We start from the raw sequence: 27493 nt of genomic DNA, 5'->3' as shown, positions 1-27493 counted from the left end.
GTGGGTGAATTTGGGGAGCATTCAGTGCTGGTTTCTACCTAACCAATCCTTCAGACTATGTATAGTAGTACATTCTAAAGAGCATTGTGCATGTAGTAAAAGTGAACAGATCAGTTGTAGGGCCACATGCTATTTTAAAGTCTGTGAACATGCAAGAGTAGGGCGGAGCGAAGAAAGAAGAACATGGTTTGTCTGTCTGTTAGGTTGTTGGCAGTGAGAGAGATGGCTGAGATGGATGCCATCCTCTGCTAAGTGGCTCAGGCCAAAGTGGACAGGGCAACCATCAAGCCAGGCGAGACAATAAGAAGGCAATGTGAGAATGGAGTGACCGGGTGCAAACTGATGACCTCGTGATTTCAGGCCCTGAGATCAGATCCGAAGGGGTCAGCCACAGACCATCTGCTCTCCTCCTTTTCTCTCCTCACTCGTCTCTCACCCCCTCAGACCTCTCCTCCTCCTGTTCTCTGCTCATTTACCTTCTTTCTCTCTTCGTCTCTTCTTCCTGTCCTCTCTCTAGTCTTCACGCCAAGTTCTCTCCTCTTCCTCTCTCACACGTTCTCTCAACCTTTCCTCTTTTGACTCTTTTCATACTTTTGACACCTGTGTTTCTCTCTTGTTCAGATGCGGAGGAGGTGGGAGAGCTGGAGCCGGCGAAGGAGCTGATCCAGCCAATCGCAGAGAAGATCATGGCTAAGTACAAAGCCAAGGAGGAGGAGACACCACTGCTCTTCTTCGTGGCTGGAGAGGTAAGATAGTGGACACACACACAAACACCTCCAGCTGACCTAGATGAGAATATTCACGTGATGAAATCTGTCTTTGGAATTTTAGTTGTTTTGCATTCCTGTCTTGTACATCTCCTCTACTGTGGGTGTCTGTGTCTGTGTGTTTGCTTGTTGCTATGCTCTGGCATGATGTTCCATCTGCTTTAGTTATCACATATCATAATCCTCTGGTAGAGAACATGCCACTACTCACCAACCGACATAAGCTACAGTATAATGTCAGAGGTGCCGTTTCTGAGGGATGAAACCCCCTTTCACTTTTATGTGAGGCACACCACAAGGCCAATGGCCCAGAATTCAGCTGGCCGTGTGTCTGATGATGGCTGTTCTCACTCTCCACAGAACAGCTGTGCACCTCTCCCTCCCAAATCCCTCAATCTCCCCCTCGATCCTTCCGCCCACCCACTTGCCTGCCCTCAGTGCAGGAGGGAACATGGAGTTTTCTTAACTCTTGTTATCTCTTGTTTTTCCTTCTCATCCTTTCAAGAGCTTGTGGAGTTAGCAGCAGGGACAGCCGTAATTACCAGATTAGCTAGCTCCCCCTCTCCTCCCTCAGCTCGGAGGTCAGGACGGTGTCCCATGTCAGATGGTTTCGGTTTCAGCCTTGGGGAGCTGCACAGGTGCTCCCTCTCTGTCCTGTCTTACCCTCTGCCTGGCTGCCTGAGGCCACTCTGCTCTCATGTCGTCCTTAATGCTACGGCCACAGACAGACCGAAGGACGCGCACGTTCACGTCACAGACAGACGCTAGGGCTAAGACAACATACTAACACCCTCTCTCTTTACCGTTCACTTGTTTGGGGATTTGTTGCATACTGATTGGTATTTATGCTCATCTGGACTGGACTCATTCTAATGAATGTTACATGACTGAATGAAAGTGAATCTGTTTCTCTGCTGAAAGGTCTGTGTTGCTTTCTAGGTTAATGTTCAGTCTGTGGTAGTCTATAGCAGGCGGGTACAGTTTTCTCATCGTCTGGGTTACATGTAGCTGGATCTGAATTCACCAGCACTCGATCTGTTCCAGACTGGGGTAGTCCCAAATGGCGTCCTATTCCCTATAAATGGCACCCTATTCCCTATATGGTGCACTACTTTTTACCAGAGCCCTATGGGGAATAGGGTAACATTTTGGAGACAGCATGTGTATACCCTGTTAGATATCACTCCCTGCCATGGACCCATTGGGCTCTCTGTTATGCCAGGCTGAGGTTACAGGATGGACCCCCATGCAGCCTGCAGGGCCCTGGCCTGGGTGAGGCCTGCCTGCACGTGGTCAGACCAGGCCCTGTCTGCCAGCTGCTGTGCTGGGGATGGTTTACTTTATCAGTGAGACAGTACAGTACAATGCTGGCAGCCCCACATGGAGAGCCTGGCCTGAAGAAAGGGGGATCTCATTACCCCACCCTATAAGTCACAGAGAGGCTAAGAGAAACTGACTTGCAACCTACGGTATGACCATTAGAAGACGCCCTATTCACAGAGAAAATTCATGGGGATTGATGGATATTTGTGATTGTAATAAAGACATGTACTGTAAATGTTATGCTTTTTCTATCAAATATATCGTTTTTTCTATCTACAGTGTTTTCTATATTATTAACTATGAGATACTTGGGGTATAGTTGTCTTCTTTGCTTTGATCTTCCCAGGTTTAGCCAGGAATAGGAGATCCTGACAATAGTTTAGTCTGCTGCCCGTATCACCGGCTAACCTCCCTGACCCCAGGGTTCAAAGGTCATGTAGACACAGAGACCTGTGTCACACTGTGTGTGTGTTGTGAGCCAGACAGGTTGGCCTCTCCACTAGTTATTTACGTCCAAGCAGTGTGGTGTTTTTAGAAAACACTCGTCTCCTGTGTCTCTTACTGGCAATACAGTTCAACAGTTAGAAGAAATGAAACAATCAATCATCAAGAAGCCAATACACTCACAGGCAAATCCCTGTCATTTAAAGCAACAATATACCTATTTATTGAATAAAATGTTGCATAACACTTTTCATTAGGTCTAACAGTGCTTTACAATGTAGAGTATGTAAAGATACAGGGTCTGGCTGGCCTATATCCTATCCTTTGATACAGTGATTCTCAGTAACTATGGGTTTCCAGCCTGAATCTTCCAGTGATACAGACTGATAGGCCGTTGTTCAGCCAATCATATCGCTCTGCCGATTGTATCCTGAATTTCACAACGCCTGGAGGCTCTCAAGCTGACCAATCAGTAGGCTGCTTTCCAGGCCGTCTGGCCAATGGGAGCTTCTTATCTTTGCAGGTCCTTATCTGATGAGCGTCGTCTACTCTTTGGAATGCTACAATGGTCAGAATAAACCTGACATGGTGCAGCAGGAGGTTCCATACGGTAAACGCACAGGCCATACGTAGCATAGCATAGATACCCTTTGTCTTTGTATTCAGAGCTGGGCTGGAGAGAGAGGATGGGGGCCAGTCTCTTTATCACTCGCACAGCTGGACTGGTTGCTTCTCATGAAGAACAGTTTACACATGGTTAGCAGCCACACAAAGGAAGACGCAAGACTTCCCACAGAGAAGGAGACAGCCATGGAGATTACATCTCTTCATATCTAAGAGGCTGGGAGGCCATGCTAACAGAGAGACTCCTGTGATTTCTCTTTCTGTGGTTCCTTTCTAAGGCAATGCCAAGGATGTATCTTCAATCTGAGCGTGCAAGAGAAGACTTTATGGAGGATGTGAGGAATCACAGATTTTCTAAAGCTTGGGAATGTAGCTTGTGGCTACATGAATCATCCATTAACATCCTCATAAGTGTAGCAATTACTTTCATTGTATATTTTTCTGAAGTTGAATAGGTTTAAAGACTATCTGCTCCCAGATCAGATGGTAGAGATTCAGAGGAAGTGAGCTCTCCAGATCTTACATGCCACAGAATAACTCAACTGTTCTGCTAGCAGTTTCGCAACAAGTCACAAACTGTGTTGGCATACATACTTGTCCTTTTTAGGTAGCAAAGTGGCCAAACTGGTCAGAGAGCTGATTGTGCAGTTCAATCCATTTAGGTTGAATTGTTTTACTGCCATTTTTCCAGATAACGGGAGCGTTACTCCAAAAAAGAAAATAAAACATTAGTGAAAAGCTGTGATTTAATGACAGGGCCAAGCCTTTGCGACAGCGCCAGCTTGTGGTCGTGTTCTGTAACTTCTGTATTTTTAAATAATATTTTCCATATGAAATTGTTCTTTGATCTCTTCCAAGTCTCTCTCACCCAGAGGGCTTAGTTGAGTAGAAATCAGCTCATCCTGTCACGAGGAAGGGAGAGATCATCTCAGAAGATGTCATATACTAATCTGGCATGACAGAGCTGAAATATGACTTCACAAATCAACACTTGGAATCCTCTAACATTTAGAAGAAAAGTCTTGACTGACTGGAACTAATGCAGCTTTGTTGAAGTGGGGAAAAGCTTCCTCTAAGATTGCTAACTGAAATGACATGCGATTGCAAGTATTGCCAAAAAGTGCATGTTATTTTCGCGGAATAATTGATAGCCCCTCCGAGTGGGCTGGGGTGCCGCTTCCTGTCTGCTGTGGTGTTATAGTGAGTTATTCCTGCTGTCTTATGGTTGTCTGTAATTCCCAGTTGTTAAAAGGATGAGAGGTGAGATCAAGCCTGGGACTGAACAAGGCTTGTAAAAAGACATGTCACTTCCCGAATAAGTCTGTCCTCACTAACTCTGTCGTCAAAGCTCCACCACACACCCTTTTTTTACTACTTCTCACCAGACATGAGGGAATACACCAGTCTCTCCCCCTCCTTCTCACCCACGTGTACACTATCCAAACACGCTGTGATGTGTCTCTGAAGCTTCCCAGCCTTGTAGTCTGTGAGTGAGGCTTTGAAGGGAGGGATGTTGTTGGACCCCCTCCTGTTCCCCCACCATCTCTCTCCCACAGTGTGGTGCATGATGGAGCCCTGGCTAGTGGTGAACACTGCCTGCAGGAGGAGAGAAAAGAAGAGCTCCCCAGTCTTCAAGCAGGCATTGACACTATCACCTTCAGTTGTGAATCTATTGAGTTATATTAAGTGCCGTAGTTAATCTTGTGTGATGTCCCAGTTTTTTAATACCAAAATCAAGCCAGAACTGATTAAAAGCAATTATGTTTTTATATTCGGTCATAAGGATGTTAGCAATTATCTAGCAATTCCTTTTGCATGACACACTGGATAAACTGTTGTTGATAATATGTAGACTAGGCCACACCACTTCACTTTGTCATACAACTTTTCCACAGGTACAATTGCTACCACATATCGACAGGCTGGTAGACAAGATTGCCGTATGATCATGACTGACCTGTGTGTGTTTCCAGGATGACATGAGTGACTCCCTGCGTGACTACACCAACCTCCCAGAGGCAGCACCCCTGCTCACCATCCTGGACATGTCTGCCCGGGCCAAGTACGTTAAGGACGTGGAGGAGATCACACCGGCCGTGGTGGAGACCTTTGTCCAAGACTTTCTGGCTGAAAAGCTCAAACCAGAGCCCATCTAGAGAGCACGGCTAGACTGTCCCAAATGGCACCCTATTCCCTGCATAGTGCTCTGCTTTTGACCAAGGTCCATAGTCCTGGTCTAAAGTAGTGCACTATATAGGGAATAGGGTGCCATTTGGGGGACACACCTAGAAACTTATGGGACTGAACCCACACCTTCATCAAACCCTGACCTCCCGGCTACGACCACCAGCCTCCTCTCCAGTCTCCCCGCTTTCTGTCAGACCAAGGTCTCGCTTTTTTTAGACATGTCTTTCTCTCATGGAGTCTTCTCCTGTGGTGCCTTGCATTGACTAAAGCCCCTACAGTAATATGGACATTCTGTTACTTTTTGGCTCCAATAGCTTATTTTATGAGTTTCATTATTGGCATTTCTTGATACTAGAAGAAACCACACAATGTTGACCCAATGGACTTGAATTTTCACAATGTCTCTTACTTTTGCCGAACCCTCATTGCTTTTTTTTTCTCCAAAATGTGCTGGGAAAGAATAAAATGATTGCAACAAATGTTCTGTAGTTGTAATTTACAAGTATGCAGTGCAGAAAATGTTCTGAACTTCAGTCTGGTGTTCTTGTTCTTCTGTTTAAAAGGTGGTGCATAATAGTATGACCGCTGTGCATACAGTATAGACCCAACAATGTCATGATTTCCCTGTTTTAAAAGGTCATTTTGTCAGTATTTGCTTTTGTATTGCATCTGGCTTTGATGCGTGATAAGTGAATGTAATTTCAAATACCATGTCATGTTCTCCTTCATGATATGAGAGTCTTATCATAATTATGTTTCCATCTCAACCACCATGACATTTAAGATGATTTTCTGTGAAGATCCTCTCTATTGAAAAGGCCAGATATTTTTGAAGGCAAAAAAAAATGGCATTTAAAATCCATTTTAGCAACTAAGTGTTGAAGTATTCATTCACATTTGTCACTCCCTGGTTGTCTCTAGTCATGACTTCACAGCCATTAAAATTCACTGTTAAGGACAACTGTCTGTCAACTTCCTCTATCCATGAGCCCAGTTCTCATTCACTTGGTCAAGCAGTTTTATTCCATTGAGCAAATGTATTTTACAGTATTAGCTTGGTATCACCTACAAGTGTCCATTATTTATAATGCATCATGACTCCAGAAATAATTTCGTTTCCATTTATATATTTCTAATTTTTTTTAAAAACGAAGTACAATATGTTGTCTTGATGTCAGACTTCGTACACAACCCATTTGTTTACAGTGTAAGACAACCAAGTATTTCACACCTTTCAATTAAGTTTTTTTTTTTTTACCCTACAGTAAATGTCCTTGCCTACAGTAAATGTTCTCAAATTGCTTCAGTAACGACAGGGTGGCACCTATGATAATTGCGTTCATAGGCCCATCAGTGAAAATGTTAGATTGACAGGTTATTTCCTTTGCTTAACAGACATACACTGAGCACATGTCATCTTGAATAGCAGCAGTTTATTCAACTGGCAGGAAATATAGTAGGCAACTGTGTGTAGAGTAAGTGAAGCTTACAAAGCCACAATGGCAGGAATTTTGGAAGATATAATTGAATAAATGGGTAGACCGGAAAGAACATTCCACATCATGGAAATTGTCATTTTCAGCCAAACGCTGTTTTTATTTCACTTTTATTAGCTGAGTTGAATATGGAAATTAAATCCATCCATATGAGTCAGTCTGACATGAGGTACAGTGAAGAGGTGTTGTGCAGTCTAGAATGTATGCATGGAAAAAGTGACACCAGGAATATAATAACTTCCAGGAAAATCATGGAAATTGCACTTTAGAGGAAGCTTTCCTCCAAGACGTCTCCATTAGGTTTAACAGCTAACTTCTGCCTTCAAAACAGGAGGATGCTGGCTGCCATGGCTGAGTTGAGACTGTCCACTCCAGGGACCACAGGGATGAACAGTCATTGACCGGCAGTTCTCTCAGCCAATTGGACAGCTTCCAGACTCAGTCCATGAGTCTCTCCACTAATCACAAGGCCTGTGTTCCCCTGAGCCCAGCCTTCATGGTACAACTTGGTCTCCGCTCTTGGAAGTGACAGTTTGGAATCTGATTGATATTCCTCATAGTGCATGTCTTTACAATTAGGCCTGCTACTCTCCCATCCATAGTCCCCTGCCTTTGAAGGTTTGTTGGACTGGTTTGCTTCCATGTTCTCAGCTATTTCTCTCTCATAGCCGCTGCAGTTATCTGCCACGTGGACAGTCAGACTTTAGCAGCTGGTTTTGAATGTCGTCCCAGTCCAAGCTGGGGAAGATGGGAAGGCGGAAATGGGCACCCATCGCTGCTCGCAGAACCTTAGGTTCCCAAGAATCAACACAGCCTGTGAAAAGAGACATACACAAGATACTTAGTGAAAGAACCATCCAGAGTAGTGCACAGGTTCACACACTAGTTCCTCACTATCAGCTCCTATGGGTACACTCAAAATGGTCACCAGTCCACCCAATATGACATCATTGACTTGAATAGGGTGTAACATTTCTATACATTGGATTATGCCCATCCCCAGTTTATCATCATGACATAGCCTTGATGAGCAGGACATTGTGGCAGCCTGCAGCGACAACACAGCGCAGGATGGTGCCCAGGTTCCCGCACGCTGTCACAGATCAGGGACAGTGGCACAGACTGACCACGCTGGACCTGAGGGACTGTCAGCCGGGATGGGTCTGGCAGAGAAAATATGGCTACAAGGGGAAAGTATTACCAATATACAGTATTTATTCTCAATATACAGTAGCGTATAGAACTTCAAAATCATACCCATCACTCCCTTTGGCATTACAAGGTCAGACCAGATCTTGATGTCCTCCAACTTGACTTTAACCAGAGTGGCCCTCTTCGGTTTGTCCAATGGGAGCTCACAAAGTGTGTCCACAGAACACCATCTGGGGGTTGGCACCAGCAGCCAGTGTATTGCAGATCAGATGTCTCCCTTCCAGCAGGATCTTACCCTGGTGCTCCCGAAACGTCCTGGAGCGAGCCACACTCCTGGGAGATGGAGAGAGGATAGAAGAGGTCAAGATACATAGCCTGCTATCTAGACTGAACATCAACTATCATACAAAGTCTACATGCAAACATACATCACAGACCGTAGCCACTATAATGAAAGCGGATATATTCACTCAATTATCTAACATAGGGTGGATAGCCAACATGCACAGAGACTTACGCCAATCTTTTGTCACCAGGGACTGCCCTTTCGAATTTGAGGCCAACTAGTTGGTCCTTCAGATTGGTTGTATGTTCCGGCGTTGAGGATGCTTTGCCATTTCTGGCACTCCATTACATGCTGAAAACACGATCAGTGGACTCCCTCATTTTGGACACAACTGTCTGAGGCTGCTTGTGCCGATTTGATCTGACCTCTGTTTCGATGTTGGAAATGTCGTCTCACTATCAGAATACAACACCTTCACAGGTCTCCTTTTCAATGCTCGCACGTATCTTTTTGAATCTACGATACAGTCGTTGCCTTTTCCATAATATGACTTTGTCCTGCTGTAAGAAGATGCCTCTCATGGACGCCACCATCTTCGCGAAGAGGGCGTGGAAACATTAAACAGTGGCATGACGATTGGTTGGTTTATTCCATAAAAAAATGGGGGGGTAATCCAAGTAAAAGGTGTTATGTTGGTAATACTGATCTGTAAAACAATATTATATGCTTAACTTTTAATTTAAATACTCCTCGTTGTCTTGAGATAGATTTGATCTGCGATTGAGCGGCAAATCATTGTATCTGTACCGAAAAACGTTGTCTTCCATAGAATCGATACCAGAGCAATCGATTGCAAGGTTCCTCATTCGACGTAGACAAACAGAGCGTGAAAAATAATCGTACAGTAAGTACACAGCAAACTCACCTGGGATATCATGGCTTTGAGGCGAGCCTTGCATTTCGTTTTCAAAGTGGGTGACAGAAGCAAAACGGCCACCTTTTACCGAGATGTGCTTGGCATGAAGGTACATTTCCAGCTCTTTCGTAGAACATCCTCAAACACGTGACCAATAGATTTCACTTGCACAGAGTGTACCACTGTTTTATTTTAACCTTTATTTATCTAGGCAAGTCACTTAAGAACAAATTCTTATTTACAATGACGGACGACTCTGGGCCAATTGTGCGCCGCCCTATGGGACTCCCAATCACGGCCGGATGTGATACACCCTGGAGTCGAACCAGGGACTGTAGTGACACTTCTTGCACTGGGTTGCAGTGCCTTAGACCGCTGCGCCACATTTCATTTGTTTCATTCGTTTGTTATGATTTGTGCTTCAATGGTGTTCATAGTGCTGTAAACTCACGTGATATTGGGGACTAGATCACTGTTTTGTCAAAATCATTTATTTGATTTCAGATTTTGCGTCATGAAGAGTTTGAAGAGGGATGCAAGGCCACTTGTAATGGGTAGGCAGGCTGTCAACTTTACTTTTCAACCAACACCTCTTGTGAAAATGAAATGTTTGAATTACTTGTTGTGTAACAATAGTCACGGTCTCTCTCAAATGATGCCCTACTTGCTTGTGTGTGTTCAGCCCTTATGATGGAAAATGGAGCAAGACAATGGTTGGCTTTGGTCCAGAGGATGATCACTTTGTGGCTGAGCTGACCTACAATTATGGAGTGGGAGAATATCGCCTTGGCAATGACTTCCTGGTAAGTGAATGGTCATATCATGAACACTCATATATATATATATATATATATATATATATATGTGTGTGTGTGTGTGTGTGTGTGTGTGTGTGTGTATATGTATGTATGTATGTATATGTGTATGTATGTGTATGTATGTATGTATGTATATGTGTATGTGTGTGTGTAACAGTGTAGGTTCCGTCCCTCTCTTCGCCCCAACCAGGGACCCTTGCACACATCAACAACTGACACCCCACGAAGCATCGTTACCCATCGCGCCACAAAAGCCGGTGCCCTTGCAACGCAAGGGGAAACCCTACTTCAAGTCTCAGAGCGAGTGACGTCACTGATTGAAATGCTATTAGCGCGCACCACTCCTCCTTTTCCGCAGCAACAGCATCAATGTAACAGTGTAGGTTCCGTCCCTCTCTTCGCCCCAATCCGGGCTTGAACCAGGGACCCTTGCACACATCAACAACTGACACCCACGAAGCATCGTTACCCATCGCGCCACAAAAGCCGCGGCCCTTGCAACGCAAGGGGAACAACCACTTCAGGTCTCAGAGCGAGTGACGTCACTGATTGAAACGCTATTAGCGCGCACCACCGCTAACTAACTAGCCATTTCACATCGGTTACATATATACTTTTTTTTTTAACCCAATCCTAACTCAATGTATGCCACCATGTCTTTATTTCAGGGTCTGACTCTGCAGTCTAGCCAGGCTGTCAGCAATGCTAAGCGGCTTGGTTGGCCCCTCACTGAGGTTGGAGAGGCTCTCTATCTGGTTGAGGCCCCTGGAGGTTACCGCTTCTACCTGGTGGACAAAGATCAGCCTCACAATGGTGGGTCAACAGTGCTTTGCACAGAAGATCATTGCTGTAGTAGACACTAAAGTCGAGTAGTAGATTATAGTCTACCATGTTTATTTAAAAGTCCAGGAGGAAATTAATTAACCTGGGTACCAGTCTGTTTGTGCCATCATGCCAGTTCTTGCCACTCTTGTCATGCCATGTTTGGCTTGCATTGAGTAGGCAGGAGTACAAACGTATCTGGAACCAGTCTACATATCAATACTCCTTACATCCAGGTAACTGCCAAAACAGAACAGCTTCAATGCGCCTTGGCATAGATTCTACAAGTGTCTGGAACTCTTGGCCAGATGCGACACCATCCTTTCATGAGAAATTCCATCATTTTGTGTTTTGTTGATGGTGGTGGAAAAAACTGTCTCAGGTGCCACAACAGAATCTCCCATAAGTGTTCAATTGGGTTGAGATCTGGTGACCGAGACACCTACGCACACTTTAAACCCCCTATGCTCCTTTGAGACCACTCTTTCAAAGTCAGAGATCTCTTATTCTAGCCATGGTAGCCAAAATAATGGGCCATTTTATACATGACACTAAGCATGATTAACTCAGGAACTACACCTGTGTGGAAGCACCTGATTTCAATATACTTTGTATCCCTCATTTACTGGTGTTTCCTTTATTTTGACAGTTACCTGTATATTGTGTACAGTTGAAGTCGGAAGTTTACATACACCTTAGCCAAATACATTTAAACAGTTTTTCACAATTCCTGACATTTAAACCTAGTAAAAAATCCTTGTCTTAGGTCAGAAGAGATCACCACCTTTTTTTAAGAATGTGAAATGTCCGAATAATAGTAGAGAAAATTATTTATTTCAGATTTTATTTCTTTCATCACATTCCCAGTGGGTCAGAAGTTTACATACACTCGATTAGTATTTGGTAGCATTGCCTTTAAATTGTTTAACTTCGGTCAAACGTTTCGGGTAGCCTTCCACAAGCTTCCCACAATAAGTTGGGTGAAGTTTGGCCCATTCCTCCTGACAGAGCTGGTGTAACTGAGTCATGTTTGTAGGCCTCCTTGTTCGCACACGCTTTTTCAGTTCTGCCCACAAATGTTCTATAGGATTGAGGTCAGGGCGTTGTGATGGCCATTCCAATACAATAACTTTGTTGTCCTTAAGCCATTTTACCACAACTTTGGAAGTATGCTTGGGGTCATTGTCCATTTGGAAGATCCATTTGCGACCTAGCTTTAACTTCCTGACTGATGTCTTGAGATGTTGCTTCAATATATGCACATCATTTTCCTGCCTCATGATGCCATCTATTTTGTGAAGTGCACCAGTCCCTCCTGCAGCAAAGCACCCCCACAACATGATGCTGCCACCCCCATGCTTCACGTTTGGGATGGTGTTCTTCAGCTTGCAAGCCTCCACCTTTTTCCTCCAAACATAACGATGGTCATTATGGCCAAACAGTTCTATTTTTTATTTCATCAGACCAGAGGACATTTCTCCAAAAAGTACAATCTTTGTTCCCATGTGCAGTTGCAAACCGTAGTCTGGCTTTTTTATGGCGGTTTTGAAGCAGTGGCTTCTTCCTTGCTGAGCGGCCTTTCAGGTTATGTCGATATAGGACTTGTTTTACTGTGGATATAGATACTTTTGTACCTGTGTCCTCCAGCATCTTCACAAGGCCCATTGCTATTGTTCTGGGATTGATTTGCACTTTTCGCACCAAAGTGCGTTCATCTCTAGGAGACAACGCGTCTCCTTCCTGAGCGGTATGACGGCTCCGTGGTCCCATGGTGTTTATACTTGCGTACTATTGTTTGTACAGATGAACGTGGTACCTTCAGACATTTGGAAATTGCTCCCAAGGATGAACCAGACATGTGGAGGTCTACAATTGTTTTTCTGAGGTCTTGGCTAAATTCTTTTGATTTTCCCATGATGTCAAGCAAAGAGGCACTGAGTTTGAAGGTAGGCCTTGAAATACATCCACAGGTACACCTCCAATTGACTCAACTGATGTCAATTAGCCTATCAGAAGCTTCTAAAGCCATGATATCATTTTCTGGAATTTTCCAAGCTGTTTAAAGGCACAGTCAACTTTGTGTATGTAAACGTCTGACCCACAGGAATTGTGATACTGTGAATTATAAGTGAAATAATCTGCCTGTAAACAATTGTTGGAAAAATGACTTGTGTCATGCACAAAGTAGATGTCCTAACCGACTTGCCAAAACTATAGTTTGTTAACAAGAAATTTGTGGAGTGGTTGAAAAATGAGTTTTAATGACTCCAACATAAGTGAATTTAAACTTCCGACTTCAACTGTACTCTAGTCTGTCTGTTGAAATATTAGAATTACAGGCAATGCATTTGGACTGAGTACTGAGTGTTTCTCAGGGTGAAGTATCTCCATTAAAGCTCTAGACTATAGCAGCTAATTCAATCTTTATGATGAACTATTAGTCTAGACTCAATAGCTAAGTGGTTCATTGGAGTGAAACGGGGCTACATATTTGTAAATTAGCCATAGCTAATTATATTTTTTCCTCATCAATTATAACCACATTTTCTAAGGAGAGCTTTGGGCAAATGATACCTCAACAGAAGTGTACATTTGTCGGTATGATGACTTTATAAGAGGATGTTATAACACATATATACATACACATGATGATTGGAAATGGTGGAAAGATATGAATTCAACATCTGCCACACAAAGACTGAATATTGGGGAGTGTAGGCTTTTTGTCTTAGGGGATCTCAATCTGCCTGTAAACAATTGTTGTAAAAATTACTTGTCATGCACAAAGTAGATGTCCTAACTGACTTGCCAAAACTATAGTTTGTTAACAAGACATTTGTGGAGTGGTTGAAAAACGAGTTTTAATGACTCCAACCTAAGTGTATTTAAACTTCCGACTTCAACTGTATGTGTATCTGTTTTTCACTTGTTTAAAGATCCTGTACAGAAGGTATGTCTGGCAGTGTCTGACCTGCAGAAATCAACACACTACTGGTCCTCCCTTCTGGGGATGAAGGTGATAGAGAGAAATGAGGAGAAAAAGACTGTGCTGATGGGATTCGCAGACACTCAGGTGTGTGTGAGAGAGAGAGAGAGAGAGAGAGAGAGAGAGAGACACTTGGTTCTACACCACAGGAGGTTGGTGGCACCTTAATTGGGGAGGAGGGCTTGTGGTAAAGGCTTGAGTGGAATTAGTGGAATGGTATCAAATACATCCAACAAATGGTTTTCATGTGGTTGATTCCATTTGCTCCATTCCGGCCATTAATGTGAGCTATCCTCCCCTCAGCAGCCTCCTGTGTTCTACATTTAGAACACGAGTGTGTGTTTGCATGAATTGATAAGATGGTGCTAATGCTAGGTGTGTTTTTCTGTATATTTGCAGTGTAAACTAGAGCTTTACAACATTGGTGGGATAGTAGATCATGGGACAGCTTTCGGGAGGATAGCATTCTCCTGTCCACATAAGCAGGTGAAGTAATAGACCCTTTTCCAGTACACGACACATTGATGTCATACACATATCCGCGCGACTCTTGATGGCAGTAAGAAAGCCGTCGCCATTTGTGCCGACTCAACATCGCCTAGATTTATGTTTTTATTACTTCTAAACAAAATAACTTTTTTGGGCTCTCATATGCTTACAATGTTTTGATTCTAGCTTGAACAGTTGACGAAGATAATATTTGGTTGTAATTTTTGCAAAATAACTATTGGATGCAACAGTTGTTAGCTAGAATGTTAACGATCATTGAAATAGGCTGTTGCAAAAGCTAGCCAAAGAGCCAATTTACGAGTTGAATTGTTTTTATTTTAAGTATAATGCAGTGATTTGCGATGATGACACAAACATATTAAACAGGACATTCATACGAGCCTTATAATCCAAAAGTAGTGTGAAATCAGTCATAAGCAGCATGTAAATAGCTGGTAAATAGTCTTTTTGCTATAAGAACTCCCCCTTGTTCTGCCATCAACTTGCGCGCATCGCCCTCATGCGTGTTTGCAAACACAGAAACACAGAAAGTCTATACAATGCTATAAATTCTTAGTAGTTTTGCCCTACAGACTCTTTACATGTGTAAGAGTTTTGCTTCTGTCCCTCTCCTCACCCCTACCTGGGCTCGAACCAGGGACCCTCTGCACACATCGACAACAGTCACCCTTGAAGCACCGTTACCCATCGCTCCACAAAAGCCGCGGCCCTTGCAGAGCAAGGGGAACAACTACTTCAAGGTCTCAGAGCGAGTGACGTCACTGATTGAAGCGCTATTAGCGCCCACCCTGCTAACTAGCTAGCCATTTCACACCGGTTACACATGCACACAGAAAGCAATATTGAATAATTTTTGTTTAATTATTTTTAGTTGCCAGATCTTGAAGCCCTGATGACAAAAGAAAACTATAAAATCCTTACTCCTTTGGTTAGCCTGGACACCCCTGGGAAGGCTACAGTAGAAGTGGTCATTCTGGCTGATCCAGTGAGTGCATTACCAAATGATTAACATGGTAAAATGTAATAATTATACATTCTCCACATAATAACGGTGGTCATATGTGGTCTAGGATGCCCATGAGATCTGCTTTGTGGGAGATGAGGCATTCAGACAACTCTCCCATATGGAGCCCAGTGGAAATGCGTTGCTGGATAAGGTTGGTATTTAGAAATATTATGAAAATGAAACAATACTTTGCATTATCACCGAGTACATAGTCTTAATCCATTACCCTCATTTATTTTCAGGCTATTGCTGAAGATAAAAGTGATGAGTGGTTTGCCAAGCACAACAAGCAGAAGGCTTCAGTGTAAATGCTTAGAACATAGCTGAGCCGTCATGGGTCTACTGGACATCTCCAACTACTGTACCTGGATGTGTTTGTGAACACTCCAATAGAGGTGTAGAGCATGGGCTCTCTAATTGTCTGTATATTTTGCCCTGTATATGGCATTAACCTTCCAGCTGCACTACGTCAGTAGATTTTACTCAACCAGAAGCATTATATAGAGATGTTTAGGAGACTGAAAGTGTACCTGTATTTCAGTCTTACTGTGGCAGAAGCTTGATGAACATGGACAACTTTTAAATGAATCATGTTTTTGTATGCAAAGAAATTGTACCTGTTCAGCTCAATGAAATGAATAAAACACTGTAATAATTCTGACTTCATCAGAACAGTGAAGTGCAAGACTGCAAGTGTATGGCAGAAAAGTCATTTCAATTTTAAGTCCTCACACTGCCAAATTGTAGGTCAAGGTTTGTGAAATGTGCAGACGCTGCAGGTTGAAAAACCAATGAAATGAGAGGGCATATGCATATCATGTGATGTTGAAGATGTGTTGTGCTCATTGAACTGTTTCAAATGGGGAAATGAAAGTTAACTATATCAAAAGGGGATGGAATTAACATTTTTTTCAAGATGGGAGAATTGCCTAACCTTTGCTAACAACTCACTCCTATCATTTTCTAGTGATTCCCTTTCTTTGGCATAAAGAGATGAATGACACTAAATAAGTGTCTGGTCACTTATTAAACGAACTATTGAGTGGTTATGCTGCATAATAAAGAAGGAGAAGCATATTAAATCATTTTTGAATAAACTTGTGTGCACTGATTGAAAGGATAAGTGCAATGTAGCTAGTCCAGCGATATCCAGAATGGGTTCAGTGTAAGGCGTTTCGAACTCCGGGAAACAAATTGGTTGGCCATTTCCATATTGACTTTTTGATTCTGCTCATCGCTCCTCTGTTTACGGTTGTGGACAACAATCCTAGAATATGATGGTGTTTTGCCACTGAAAATGTGAGGATGAGAACTCTCCAGACGGGATAAGAACATTTTGAGACCGTCAGATTTCCAATAGGTTGAAAAGGGGCTAATATTTGTTAGCTAGCTACCAAATTTGCCAACATTGGTTTCAATTGACGCTTTTGCTAGCTAGTACGTGGCTATTTAGCTATCCAACGAACGTCGTAGTTAGCTACCAGCTAGTAATTGACCAGTGATATCTGAGTATAGTTAGCTAGCTCGCTACTCGAAACTGTGAGCCAGTTCCAGCTTTCCATTTAGCCCGCTAGTTATATCGGTTCCTTCAAACTGTTATAGCAATTTTGTATGGTTTTTTTGTGACAGCCAACGTTCGGTAGCGACGTTAGCATACCACAGTCTGGCCCTGCGAACTAACCTAGCTATTAAAGTGTAACTATCAGATTTTCCAGACTAGACAAGACAACGTTAGCTGGCATATGTTATTTAATAGTTCTTGAATAGTGCCATGATTGCACTTCAATCTTTAGCTCACAAGACATAACGTGACATTAAGCTCGAGGCACCTGCATGACAGGTATCTCCGGGCTCCAAAGAGGAGCTGAACTGTCTTAATTTTCCAACCGTGTGGCATTGAAATCAAAATAACCAGCCCCATGACCACACATTGGGTGTGAACGAGGGGTCAACATCAGGACAAATGTCTCTCCTGCTGATCGTCTTATTAGCACTTCTCCTGTTCCTGCTCCTATCTGTTCTACTATTCAGGTAAGAAAACATGCCGTAACATGGGGGAAGAACACTTTAACACAATATTACTGTCTAATATACCTTCCTTCTATTGCCAAAACAACTATTGCCAAATCATCAAATAATGCAGATGTCCCCTTTTCAGAAAGTATCTATGCATACCTTACATTTGGAATACCTGATTCTTTCTACCTCTGAAAATCACTATTCATGTGACTTGAGATTTGTAGAGAACCCACTAAATGTTGTAATGGGAATGGCTTGGGCAATCAGACAACTGAACTGCTGAAGCGTTGCTGCAAGAGTTGGCTAGAACAATGCCCTGTCTTTGTGCACTAACACAAGTGCCAGCCTGTCCTTTGATGGAACTTCCAGGTTATGTAACCCTGCACCTTAGAGGCTGCTGCCCCATATACATAGACTTAATCACTGGCCACTTTATTTATTTTTTATTTTATTTCACCTTTATTTAACCAGGTAGGCCAGTTGAGAACAAGTTCTTATTTACAACTGCGACCTGGCCAAGATAAAGCAAAGCAGTGCGACATAAACAACAGTTACACATGGGATCAGCATACGTACAGTCAATAACACAATAGAAAAATCTGTATACGGTGTGTGCAAATGAAGTAAGGAGGAAAGGCAAGAAATAGGCCAATAGTGGCGAAGTAATTACACTTTAGCAATTTACACTGGTGTGATATATGTGCAGATGAGGATGTACAAATACTGGAACACTAGTTATTTTAATAACGTTTTCATATTTTTGCTTTACACATCATGTGTATATACTGTATTCTATTCTACTGTATTTTAGTCTATGCCACTCCGACATTGCTCATCCTAATATTTATATATTCCTTAATTCAAATCTTTTACTTTTAGGTTGTGTGTATTGTTGTGAATTGTTAGATATTACTGCACTGTTGGCGCTAGAAACACAAGCATTTTGCTACACCCACAATAACATCTGCTAAATGTGTATGTGACATTTGATTTGAAAATGACAGGCAAACAAATGCACACAGCTCTGTTGATGGAGAAGTGAGAGACACAGATGTCTGTTCAATGTATAATTTCTTTATGATCGGTGACATTATCAAATCATTTGACATGGTATGTTGTTGTCTCTGGTTATTTTCAGATGGTTAATATGCAGCCTGGCGGTACGGTTCTTCCACAACACACTGAACGCTGAGCTGAAGATCAAATCAGTAGGGCTCTTTTCAGTGCATGGAATAAGTATCCAGTTTCAGCCGCAGCACACTCTGGTAGGCCATGTTCACATTACAGTTACACAAAGCGTGTGGCTTCTGAAATTAAATGTAGGGATGTGCATCTTTCCGATACATATCTAGCTAGGTACATGTGCTCCGATACCATACAGGAACGATATGTTTTAGTGTGAAACGATTCGGTTTGTTTAGAGAACGAATCGATGCGATTTGGTTCAATGTGTTATGATTCGATGTACTAACATTTGTTGCATACACACATTCATTTTCCATTCTAAATCAAATCTGCTGCTGATGGGTGATTGGAAAAAATCATATTTAATACATTTTGCATTCAGGCTGTAACACAACAAAATATGGAATAAGTCAAGAGGTATGAATAGCACAATTTTGAATTTCACCTCCATCTCAAAATCAAATGGTTTTGACCGTTTACCGAGTGATTTTCTCTTCTCCTCGCTTCGGCCATGCAGTGCACCTCGCAAGAGTGATTGCTGTCCTTTTATGAATTTATCAACTTTACCCTGTATATCTAAAAATGACCATATACACTGATTTGTTTAAAGCAAATCTACCAAAACTATTGCTTGATGGTGAACCTGAACAATAAAAATTAAATGTATTGTAAGCCCAATTCAGCAGGCAGTGGCAGTCAGTGCCCATAAACCTGCTCCTTTTACTCTCTGTTCCAAACGTGCCAGTTCGTATAGCCTTTAGCCGTACCCTTATCCTACTTCTCCTCTGTTCCTCTGGTGATGTGGAGGTTAATCCTGGTCCTGCAGTGCTTAGCTCCACTCCCACTCCCCAGGTGCTCTCATTTGTTGACTTCTGTAACCGTAAAAGCCTTGGTTTCATGCATGTTAACAATAGAAGCCTACTCCCTAAGTTTGTTTTACTCACTGCTTTAGCACACTCTGCCAACCTGGATGTCTTAGCCGTGTCTGAATCGTGGCTTAGGAAAACCACCAAAAACCCTGAAATCTCCATCACTAACTATAACATTTTCCGCCAAGATAGAACTGCCAAAGGGGGCGGTGTTGCAATCTACTGCAAAGATAGCCTGCAGAGTTCTGTATTACTATCCAAGTCTGTACCCAAACAGTTTGAGCTACTACTTCTAAAAATTCACCTTTCCAGAACAAGTTGCCGCTTGCTATAGACCTCCCTCTGCCCCGAGCTGTGCCCTCGATACCATAGGTGAATTGATTGCCCCCCATCTATCTTCTGAGCTCGTGCTACTAGGTGACCTAAACTGGAACATGCTTAACACCCCGGCCATCCTACAATCTAAGCTTGATGCCCTCAATCTCACACAAATTATCAATGAATCTACCAGGTACAACCCCAAATCCGTAAACACGGGCACCCTCATAGGTGTCATCCTAACTAACTCGCCCTCCAAATACACCTCTGCTGTTTTCAATCAAGATCTCAGCGATCACTGCCTCATTGCCTGCATCCGTAATGGGTCTGCGACCAAACGACCACCCCTCATCACTGTCAAACGCTCCCTAAAACACTTCAGCGAGCATGCCTTTCTAATCGACCTGGCCGGGGTATCCTGGAATGACATTGACCTCATCCCATCAGTAGATGATGCCTGGCTATTCTTTAAAAGTGTCTTCCTCACCATCTTAAATAAGCATGCCCCACTCCAAAAATGTTGAACTAGGACTAGATATAGTCCTTGGTTCACTCCACACCTGTCTGCCCTTGATCAGCACAAAAACATCCTGTGGCGTTCTGCATTAGCATCGAATAGCCCCCGTGATATGCAACTTTTCAGGGAAGTTAGGAACAAATATACACAGGCAGTTAGAAAAGCTAATGCTAGCTTTTTCAAACAGAAATTTGCATCCTGTAGTACTAACTCAAAAAAGTTCTGGGACACTGTAAAGTCCATGGAGAATAAGAGCACCTCCTCCCAGCTGCCCACTGCTCTGAGGCTAGGTAACACTGTTACCACCGATAAATCCACTATAATTGAGAATTTCAATAGGCATTTCTCTACGGCTGGCCATGCTTTCCACCTGGCTACCCCTACCCCGGTCAACTGCCTGGCACCCTCCACAGCAACCCGCCAATGCCCCCACCATTTCTCCTTCCCAAATCCAGATGGCTGATGTTCTGAAAGAGCTGCAAAATCTGAACCCATACAAATCAGCCGGGCTAGACAATTTGGACACTCTCTTTCTAAAATGATCTGCTGAAATTGTTGCAACCCCTATTACTAGCCTGTTCAATCTCTCTTTTGTATCGTCTGAGATTCCCAAAGATTTGAAAGCTGCCGCGGTCATCCCCCTCAAAGGGGGTGACACTCTAGACCCAAACTGCTACAGACCTATATCTATCCTACCCTGTCTTTCTAAGGTCTTCGAAATCCAAGTTAACAAACAGATTCCCGACCATTTCGAATCCCACCGTACCTTCTCCGCTATGCAATCTGGTTTCAGAGCTGTTCATGGGTGCACCTCAGCCACGCTCAAGGTCCTAAACGACATCATAACCGCCATCGATAAGAGACATTACTGTGCAGCCGTATTCATCGACCTGGCCAAGGCTTTCGACTCTGTCAGTCACCACATTCTTATTGGCAGACTCAACAGCCTTGGTTTCTCAAATGATTGCCTCGCCTGGTTTACCAACTACTTCTCTGATAGAGTTCAGTGTGTCAAATCAGAGGGCCTGTTGTCCGGACCTCTGGCAGTCTCTATGGGTGTGCCACAGGGCTCAATTCTCGGGCCGACTCTCTCCTCTGTATACATAATGATGTTGCTCTTGCTGCTGGTGATTCTCTGATCCACCTCTACGCAGACGACACCATTCTGTATACTTCTGGCCCCTCTTTGGACACTGTGTTAACTAACCTCCAGATGAGCTTCAATGCCATACAACTCTCCTTCCGTGGCCTCCAACTGCTCTTAAACGCAGGTAAAACTAAATGCATGCTATTCAATCGATCACTGCCCGCACCTGCTCGCCCGTCCAGCTTCACTACTCTGGACGGCTCTGACTTAGAATACGTGGACAACTACAAATACCTGGGTCTCTGGTTAGACTGTAAACTCTCCTTCCAGACTCACATTAAGCATCTCCAATCCTAAATTAAATCTAGTATCGGGTTCCTATATCGCAACAAAGCATCCTTCACTCATGCTGCCAAACACACCCTCGTAAAACTGACCATCCTACCGATCCTCGACTTCGTTGATGTCATTTATAAAATAGCCTCCAACACTCTACTCAACAAACTGGATGCAGTCTATCACAGTGCCATCCGTTTTGTCACCAAAGCCCCATACACTACCCACCATTGCGACCTGTACGCTCTCGTTGGTTGGCCCTCGCTTCATACCTGTCGCCAAACCCACTGGCTACAGGTTATCTACAAGTCTCTGCTAGGTAAAGCCCCGCCTTATCTCAGCTCACTGGTCACCATAGCATCACCCACTCGTAGCACGCGCTCCAGCAGGTATATCTCACTGGTCACCCCCAAAGCCCTCCTTTGGTCGTCTTTCCTTCCAGTTCTCTGCTGCCAATGACTGGAACGAACTGCAAAAATCTCTGAAGTTGGAGACTCATTTCCCTCACTAGCTTTAAGCACCAGCTGTCAGAGCAGCTCACAGATCACTGCACCTGTACATAGATGGGCTGTTTACAGATGGGCTATCTACCTACCTCATCCCCATACTGTATTTATTTATTTATCTTGCTCCTTTGCACCCCAGTATCTCTACTTGCACATTCATCTTCTGCACATCTACCATTCCAGTTTTAATTGCTATATTGTAATTACTTCGCCACCATGGCCTATTTATTGCCTTAACTTACCTCATTTGCACTCATAGAATATATACTTTTTGTTTTCTTTTGTTCTACTGTATTATTGACTGTATGTTTTGTTTATTCCATGTGTAACTCTGTGTTGTTGTATGTGTCAAATTGCTACGCTCTATCTTGGCCAGGTCGCAGTTGCAAATGAGAACTTGTTCTCAACTAGCCTACCTGGTTAAATAGAAATTGAGTAATCAAGGTGACAGACATTGATTGACACATTCAATTCCACCTTGTACACTCTTGGCCTGCATTGAGCTGATCTAAGGTGTAATCATTAGTCAAACAGTTGCAAACTAAAGTTTCTATTGGAACAATTCAAGTCTGTTTATCCCCGTTTTGTTCCGTCTGCTTCTGCCGAATAAACTTTTTCAATGGAATTGGCGGGATGAATACACCCCTGATCACACGAAAACACAGTTCACTTTCATAGCAGCCACACAAACAGCGTGATCACTTTGCTCATTGTATATTTCTTTCTATCTGTAGCGGTCTTTATGCACTACAGAAGAACCAAGAAATGACACCACGGATCTGTCTTTTTGGGCTTGTAAAGAGTTGCAAAGAAAAAGCCATATCTCAGACTGGCCAATAAAAAGAAAAGATTTAGATGGGCAAAAGAACACAGGCACTGGACAGAGGAACTCTGCCTAGAAGGCCAGCATCCCAGAGTTGCCTCTTCACTGTTGACGTTGAAACTGGTGTTTTGCGGGTACCATTTAATGAACCTGCCAGTTGAGGACTTGTGAGGCGTCTGTTTCTCAAACTAGAGACACTAATGTACTTGTCCTCTTGCTTAGTTGTGCACCGGGGCCTCCCACTCCTTTCTGTTCTGGTTCTATTCTGGTTGCGCTGTTCTGTGAAGGGAGTAGTACACAGCGTTGTATGAGATCTACAGTTTCTTGGCAATTTCTTGCATGGAATGGCCTTAATTTCTCAGAACACAGACTGACGAGTTTCAGAAGAAAGTTATTTTGTTTCTGGCCATTTTGAGCCTGTAATCAAACCCACAAATGCTGATGCTCCAGATAGTCAACTAGTCTAAAGAGTGCCAGTTTTATTGCTTCTTTAATCGGAACAACAGTTTTCAGCTGTGCTAACATGATTGCAAAAGGGTTTTCTAATGATCAATTAGCCTTTTTAAAAATGATAAACTTGGATAAGCTAACACAACGTACCATTGGAACACAGGAGTGATGGTTGCTGATAATGGGCCTCTGTACGCCTATGTAGATATTCCATAAAAAACCTGCTGTTTCCAGCTACAATAGTCATTTACAACATTAACAATGTCTACACTGTATTTCTGATCAATTTGATGCTATTTTAAAGGACAAAAAAATAGCTTTTCTTTTAAAAACAAGGACATTTTTAAGTGACCCCAAACTTTTGAACGGTAGTGTATGTTTTCTGACTGCTGCAAGATGAATTGCCTCTGAGGACATTTTAAGTTTTCTGAATCCACTGGAAGTTGTCATAATTACTGTGTAAGTCTACGGAAGGGGGTGAGAAAATTTTTTACATTTTTTTACATTTTTAGTCATTTAGCAGACGCTCTTATCCAGAGCGACTTACAGTAGTGAATGCATATATTTCATTCATTTTTTTTTTGTGCTGGCCCCCCGTGGGAATCGAACCCACAACCCTGGTGTTGCAAACACCATGCTCTACCAACTGAGCTACAGGGAAGAACCATGAGCTTCATAGGTTTTGTATTTAAGTCAATGTACCCAGAGGACGGAAACTAGCTCTGGCTAAACCATGGTGCTACCCTACAGAGTGCTGTTGAGGATACTGTAGACGTTCATTGCAAAATAGTTTTAATCAGTTATTTGGTGACATGAATATATTTTGTATAGTTTTATCTACAAAGGATATCTTGAATGTTTAACTTTTTATTTTTATGAAATTCACCGTGGATGATGGGCCTCCCCTTCATCCCGAGGAGCCGCCACTTGTCAGCAGGTATAGCCAGATGAGAGTTGACTCCTGTATCTTACTATTATTCAGATAAAACACTTTTCAACAGTGCATAGACGACAATAGGTTGTCACTCAACTAATAAAGTTGATCATTTTAGCATTTGAATGCTGAAGGTGCCACGCAAATGCGTAAGATCAGGATTTTGTGTTTATGCAGGACATCTCGCCCTCACCTAACGTCAACCAATCATGTCCAAAATTTTGAGAGGCGAATGGCGATGTGGTACGGAGCTAAATTTGGCCTCTGCATGCATCTGGAGTCACCGAAATTGTTACACCATCCATACGCGCTTCCAACCACATTTTCGGATTAAGCGTGAATTGGCTTTAACACAGACCGCTTTTCACACTTGTTTGCGGCAGAATTTAGTGAGAAAGTCGCTAAATGCTATCAAAACCATACAAACTGTGGCAAAACTCCCCAAACGTTACATCCCTAGAAATCCTGATTCTATGTCTTCATTGGGAAGGGTATTTATTTGTGTATTTTCGCACATTGTCGAATATAAACAACCTTTTTCAACTCGTGTAAGACTACAATTCAGTTGTAAACCAGGTGCATTTCTCCTTATTTTTATTGCAGGAAATAGACAGGATATGGATTTCAAGCAAACTTTTAAACCAGAACCTGCCGTGAGTGTTTTAAAGACATGTTTATACAATCTTATACCCTCATATCTTAATTGCATATCTCTCAGCCTTGGCCTTTGAGGGAAAGGGCCGTGAATGATTTAACAATACAAGGTTGTGAATTCTTCTTTTTCTCAGGAGGTGCCTGGCGTTGTGTGTGGGCGAGACCAGAGTGAGAGTGGACTTGCAGCAGCCTCTAAGACCTCGGTCGCCTAAGAGCCGTGATGGAGGAGAGTCAGGGAAGCTTCCCCTTAGCCCTGCAGCCCTGCGGTTCCTCTCCCAGGTAGGGACCAACACGCAACTGTTTATATATGAATTCTACTCATTAAATGATTCATGAAAAACAGTGCTCTCAACTGCTGTCTTTCCGCTCTCAGCTGCTGTCTTTCCATATTGACTCCATCAATGTGATGGTGCTAAACCTAGCCTTGTCAGAGTCTTTATGGTACATGACCACCTCAAGTATCGACTTACTGCTCGACCACCAGGGCAAAAGGTATTAAACCTCCACACACGAACTTCATCTAAACAGATCAGTCTTTTTAGTTTAGCCTGACTATTTTCATATTCTTCATAACAATTTCTCAAACTTTCATAACAGGTTGGCCTGGGACTTTTCTGTTGGACAGCTAAGCAGTAAAGTGCTTAAAAGCAGTCGATTGGTAAGTGGAGTTTCTTCCCATGTAAACATAGCAATCTTTTAAGTGGGTTTATTTTAAAGAAGTGTTACTTCACAGAATGTATTTGACTGCATTGTCCCAACTCACTGCTCAGCAGGATACATGTCTGGCAGAGGTGTCCCTGAGCCTGGTGCTGTCTGGGGATGTCAGCCTGCCAGAGCTGCGTCCAGGCCGACTGGCGCTGTGTGTAAGAACACTACTGGCTGAGCTGCACGAGGGCCTGTTCCTCAGCCAGCTACTGCTTCCACCTCCTCCTCTGGAGAGCACTCTCTCTGCAGACGGTGAGAAAGTGCAAAGGGTTGTGTCCTAATGGCACCCTATTCCCTACATAGTCCACTACTTTAGGGGAAAGTGTATGGTGAGACGCAGATGTGATGTTATTGTATGGCTGTTGTAAGGTGATTTTGAGAACCATTCGGCAATGCATTATTCACAACCATTCCTCTATGTTGTCATTTTCTTCTAGAATGTGAAAAGGACGAGTATATCCAGACTGAAGCAGTGGAGCAGTTTCATCAGCTGGTGCCCCAGAAGGTCAACATGGAGTTTGAGAATACTAGTATAACCCTGTCCATGCACAGCCAGAAAAGGTGAGTCATAGGGCACAGAGTTGGTATGAATCATGTGTTTTTGTTATTAAAAGAAAAAGGCACACTGTCATTTTCTTTTTCCTCTGACTGTATATCTGAATCATCCAGACACTTGAACTGGACCCTAAAGTCTCTGAAGGTGGGATATGGACGTGAGGACGAGCAGCTGCCCCTCAGGAGCTTCACCCCTGAGATGAGCTTCCCTCAGAGCAGCCTGGAGCTACTTTTGGATGGTGAGTGGAGAGCTGGGCACTGGGCACCAGAAAGATGTGCATCACAAATGACAATTTATTCCCTACATAGTGCACTATATAGGGAATAGGTTGCCGTTTGGGATGTAGCCATAGAGAAGGGAAAGAGAGGGTCTGGGAGGGTGGTAAATAACCATTCTTTGTTTCTGTGTCAACAGATGGGCTACTTCTCTCCCAGAGCAGACAAAGAATCCTTTGCCTTAACACCCTCAGGACTGTCCTGCAGGTGAGTGGTGTGCTTCGGATTTGATTGATACGGTTACTAGTTTTCATAGTTGCACCGCATTATCAAAGCTCTTTGTAAATATGCTTAACATTTGATCTCTTGTAAGAAACGTTTGATCTGAAGTCTCTTGCTCATCTCCCACTCATGTCCCCAGGTGACATCAGTGGACATTTCAGGGTCAGTCACAGTCAACACCTGCATCATCCACTACCGTCACCAGGAGTTCTCCCATTGGCTAGACCTGTTTCCATGGAAACAGCTTATTCATAGGAAAGAAGCTCATAGAAAGAGGTATGAGCATTTTCAACTGACAACCCAGACTGGAGAATGTCAAGCACACCAGTTCATTGCTTGAAACAGATGTAAAGACAATATCCAACATATATTACTAACCTGGCCTGAAAGCATGATTTCTTTTGATTTTGAGCCTAACTGAAATCAACACTCCTCTCCTGTCTTCATCCTCATGTTTCATCCTCATGTCTGGTGGTGTATTGTGGTGTGTAGTCCAGTGGAGTATTTGCATACGCTCCCGTCCTACAGGAACTTACCCCACCTGGACGCCCCAGTGATGATCAGCTCCTCTGTGTCCAATGTCAATGTGTCTGTCCAGCTGGGAGACACCCCTCCCTTCGCCCTGGGCTTCATCTCAGTCAGCACAGGTACAGCACAACACACACTCACACAGGCCATGGTCAAAATATACTCCCATTGC

At 43.2% G+C, this 27493-nt stretch overlaps 3 protein-coding genes and 1 pseudogene across 7 annotated transcripts in view; 3 read left to right on the top strand and 1 right to left on the bottom strand.

Annotated features, from left to right (window-relative positions):
• LOC106612785 (nucleoredoxin) overlaps positions 1-5824 on the top strand; it is a 67025-nt gene extending 61201 nt beyond the window's left edge. The window contains exons 7-8 of the mRNA XM_014214270.3: positions 622-746; positions 5132-5824. Of these exons, the coding sequence (XP_014069745.1) occupies positions 622-746; positions 5132-5314 (308 nt within the window). The 3' untranslated portion in view covers positions 5315-5824. The remainder of the gene's footprint in view (positions 1-621; positions 747-5131) is intronic.
• Positions 5825-6758: 934 nt separating this feature from the next.
• LOC106612746 (rRNA methyltransferase 3A, mitochondrial) lies at positions 6759-8872 on the bottom strand (annotated as a pseudogene).
• LOC106612786 (glyoxalase domain-containing protein 4) lies at positions 8505-16434 on the top strand. Its single transcript, XM_014214272.3, has 9 exons — positions 8505-9304; positions 9700-9749; positions 9878-9998; positions 10682-10826; positions 13772-13908; positions 14221-14307; positions 15203-15316; positions 15402-15488; positions 15580-16434. The coding sequence occupies exons 1-9, from the start codon at positions 9215-9217 to the stop codon at positions 15643-15645; spliced, it is 897 nt and encodes a 298-aa protein (XP_014069747.1). The 5' UTR covers positions 8505-9214; the 3' UTR covers positions 15646-16434.
• Positions 16435-16575: 141 nt separating this feature from the next.
• bltp2 (bridge-like lipid transfer protein family member 2) overlaps positions 16576-27493 on the top strand; it is a 36630-nt gene continuing 25712 nt past the window's right edge. For 2 of the 5 annotated variants that reach the window (XM_082956326.1, XM_014214263.3), the window contains exons 1-12: positions 16576-17368; positions 18495-18621; positions 24985-25034; positions 25170-25314; positions 25409-25527; positions 25633-25693; positions 25806-25992; positions 26178-26301; positions 26410-26534; positions 26711-26778; positions 26933-27069; positions 27286-27440. In XM_082956326.1, the coding sequence (XP_082812452.1) occupies positions 17301-17368; positions 18495-18621; positions 24985-25034; positions 25170-25314; positions 25409-25527; positions 25633-25693; positions 25806-25992; positions 26178-26301; positions 26410-26534; positions 26711-26778; positions 26933-27069; positions 27286-27440 (1366 nt within the window). In that variant the 5' untranslated portion in view covers positions 16576-17300. The remainder of the gene's footprint in view (positions 17369-18494; positions 18622-24984; positions 25035-25169; positions 25315-25408; positions 25528-25632; positions 25694-25805; positions 25993-26177; positions 26302-26409; positions 26535-26710; positions 26779-26932; positions 27070-27285; positions 27441-27493) is intronic. The other 3 variants (XM_014214269.3, XM_082956327.1, XM_082956325.1) reach the window with 2 other exon arrangements.

This window comes from Salmo salar, chromosome 09 (assembly GCF_965601325.2).
Source record: "Salmo salar chromosome 09, fSalSal1, whole genome shotgun sequence".
In the NCBI taxonomy this organism is placed as follows: Eukaryota; Metazoa; Chordata; class Actinopteri; order Salmoniformes; family Salmonidae; genus Salmo; species Salmo salar.
The sequence above is the reverse complement of the archived record's forward strand: the minus strand, read 5'-3'. Positions and strand labels throughout refer to the sequence as shown.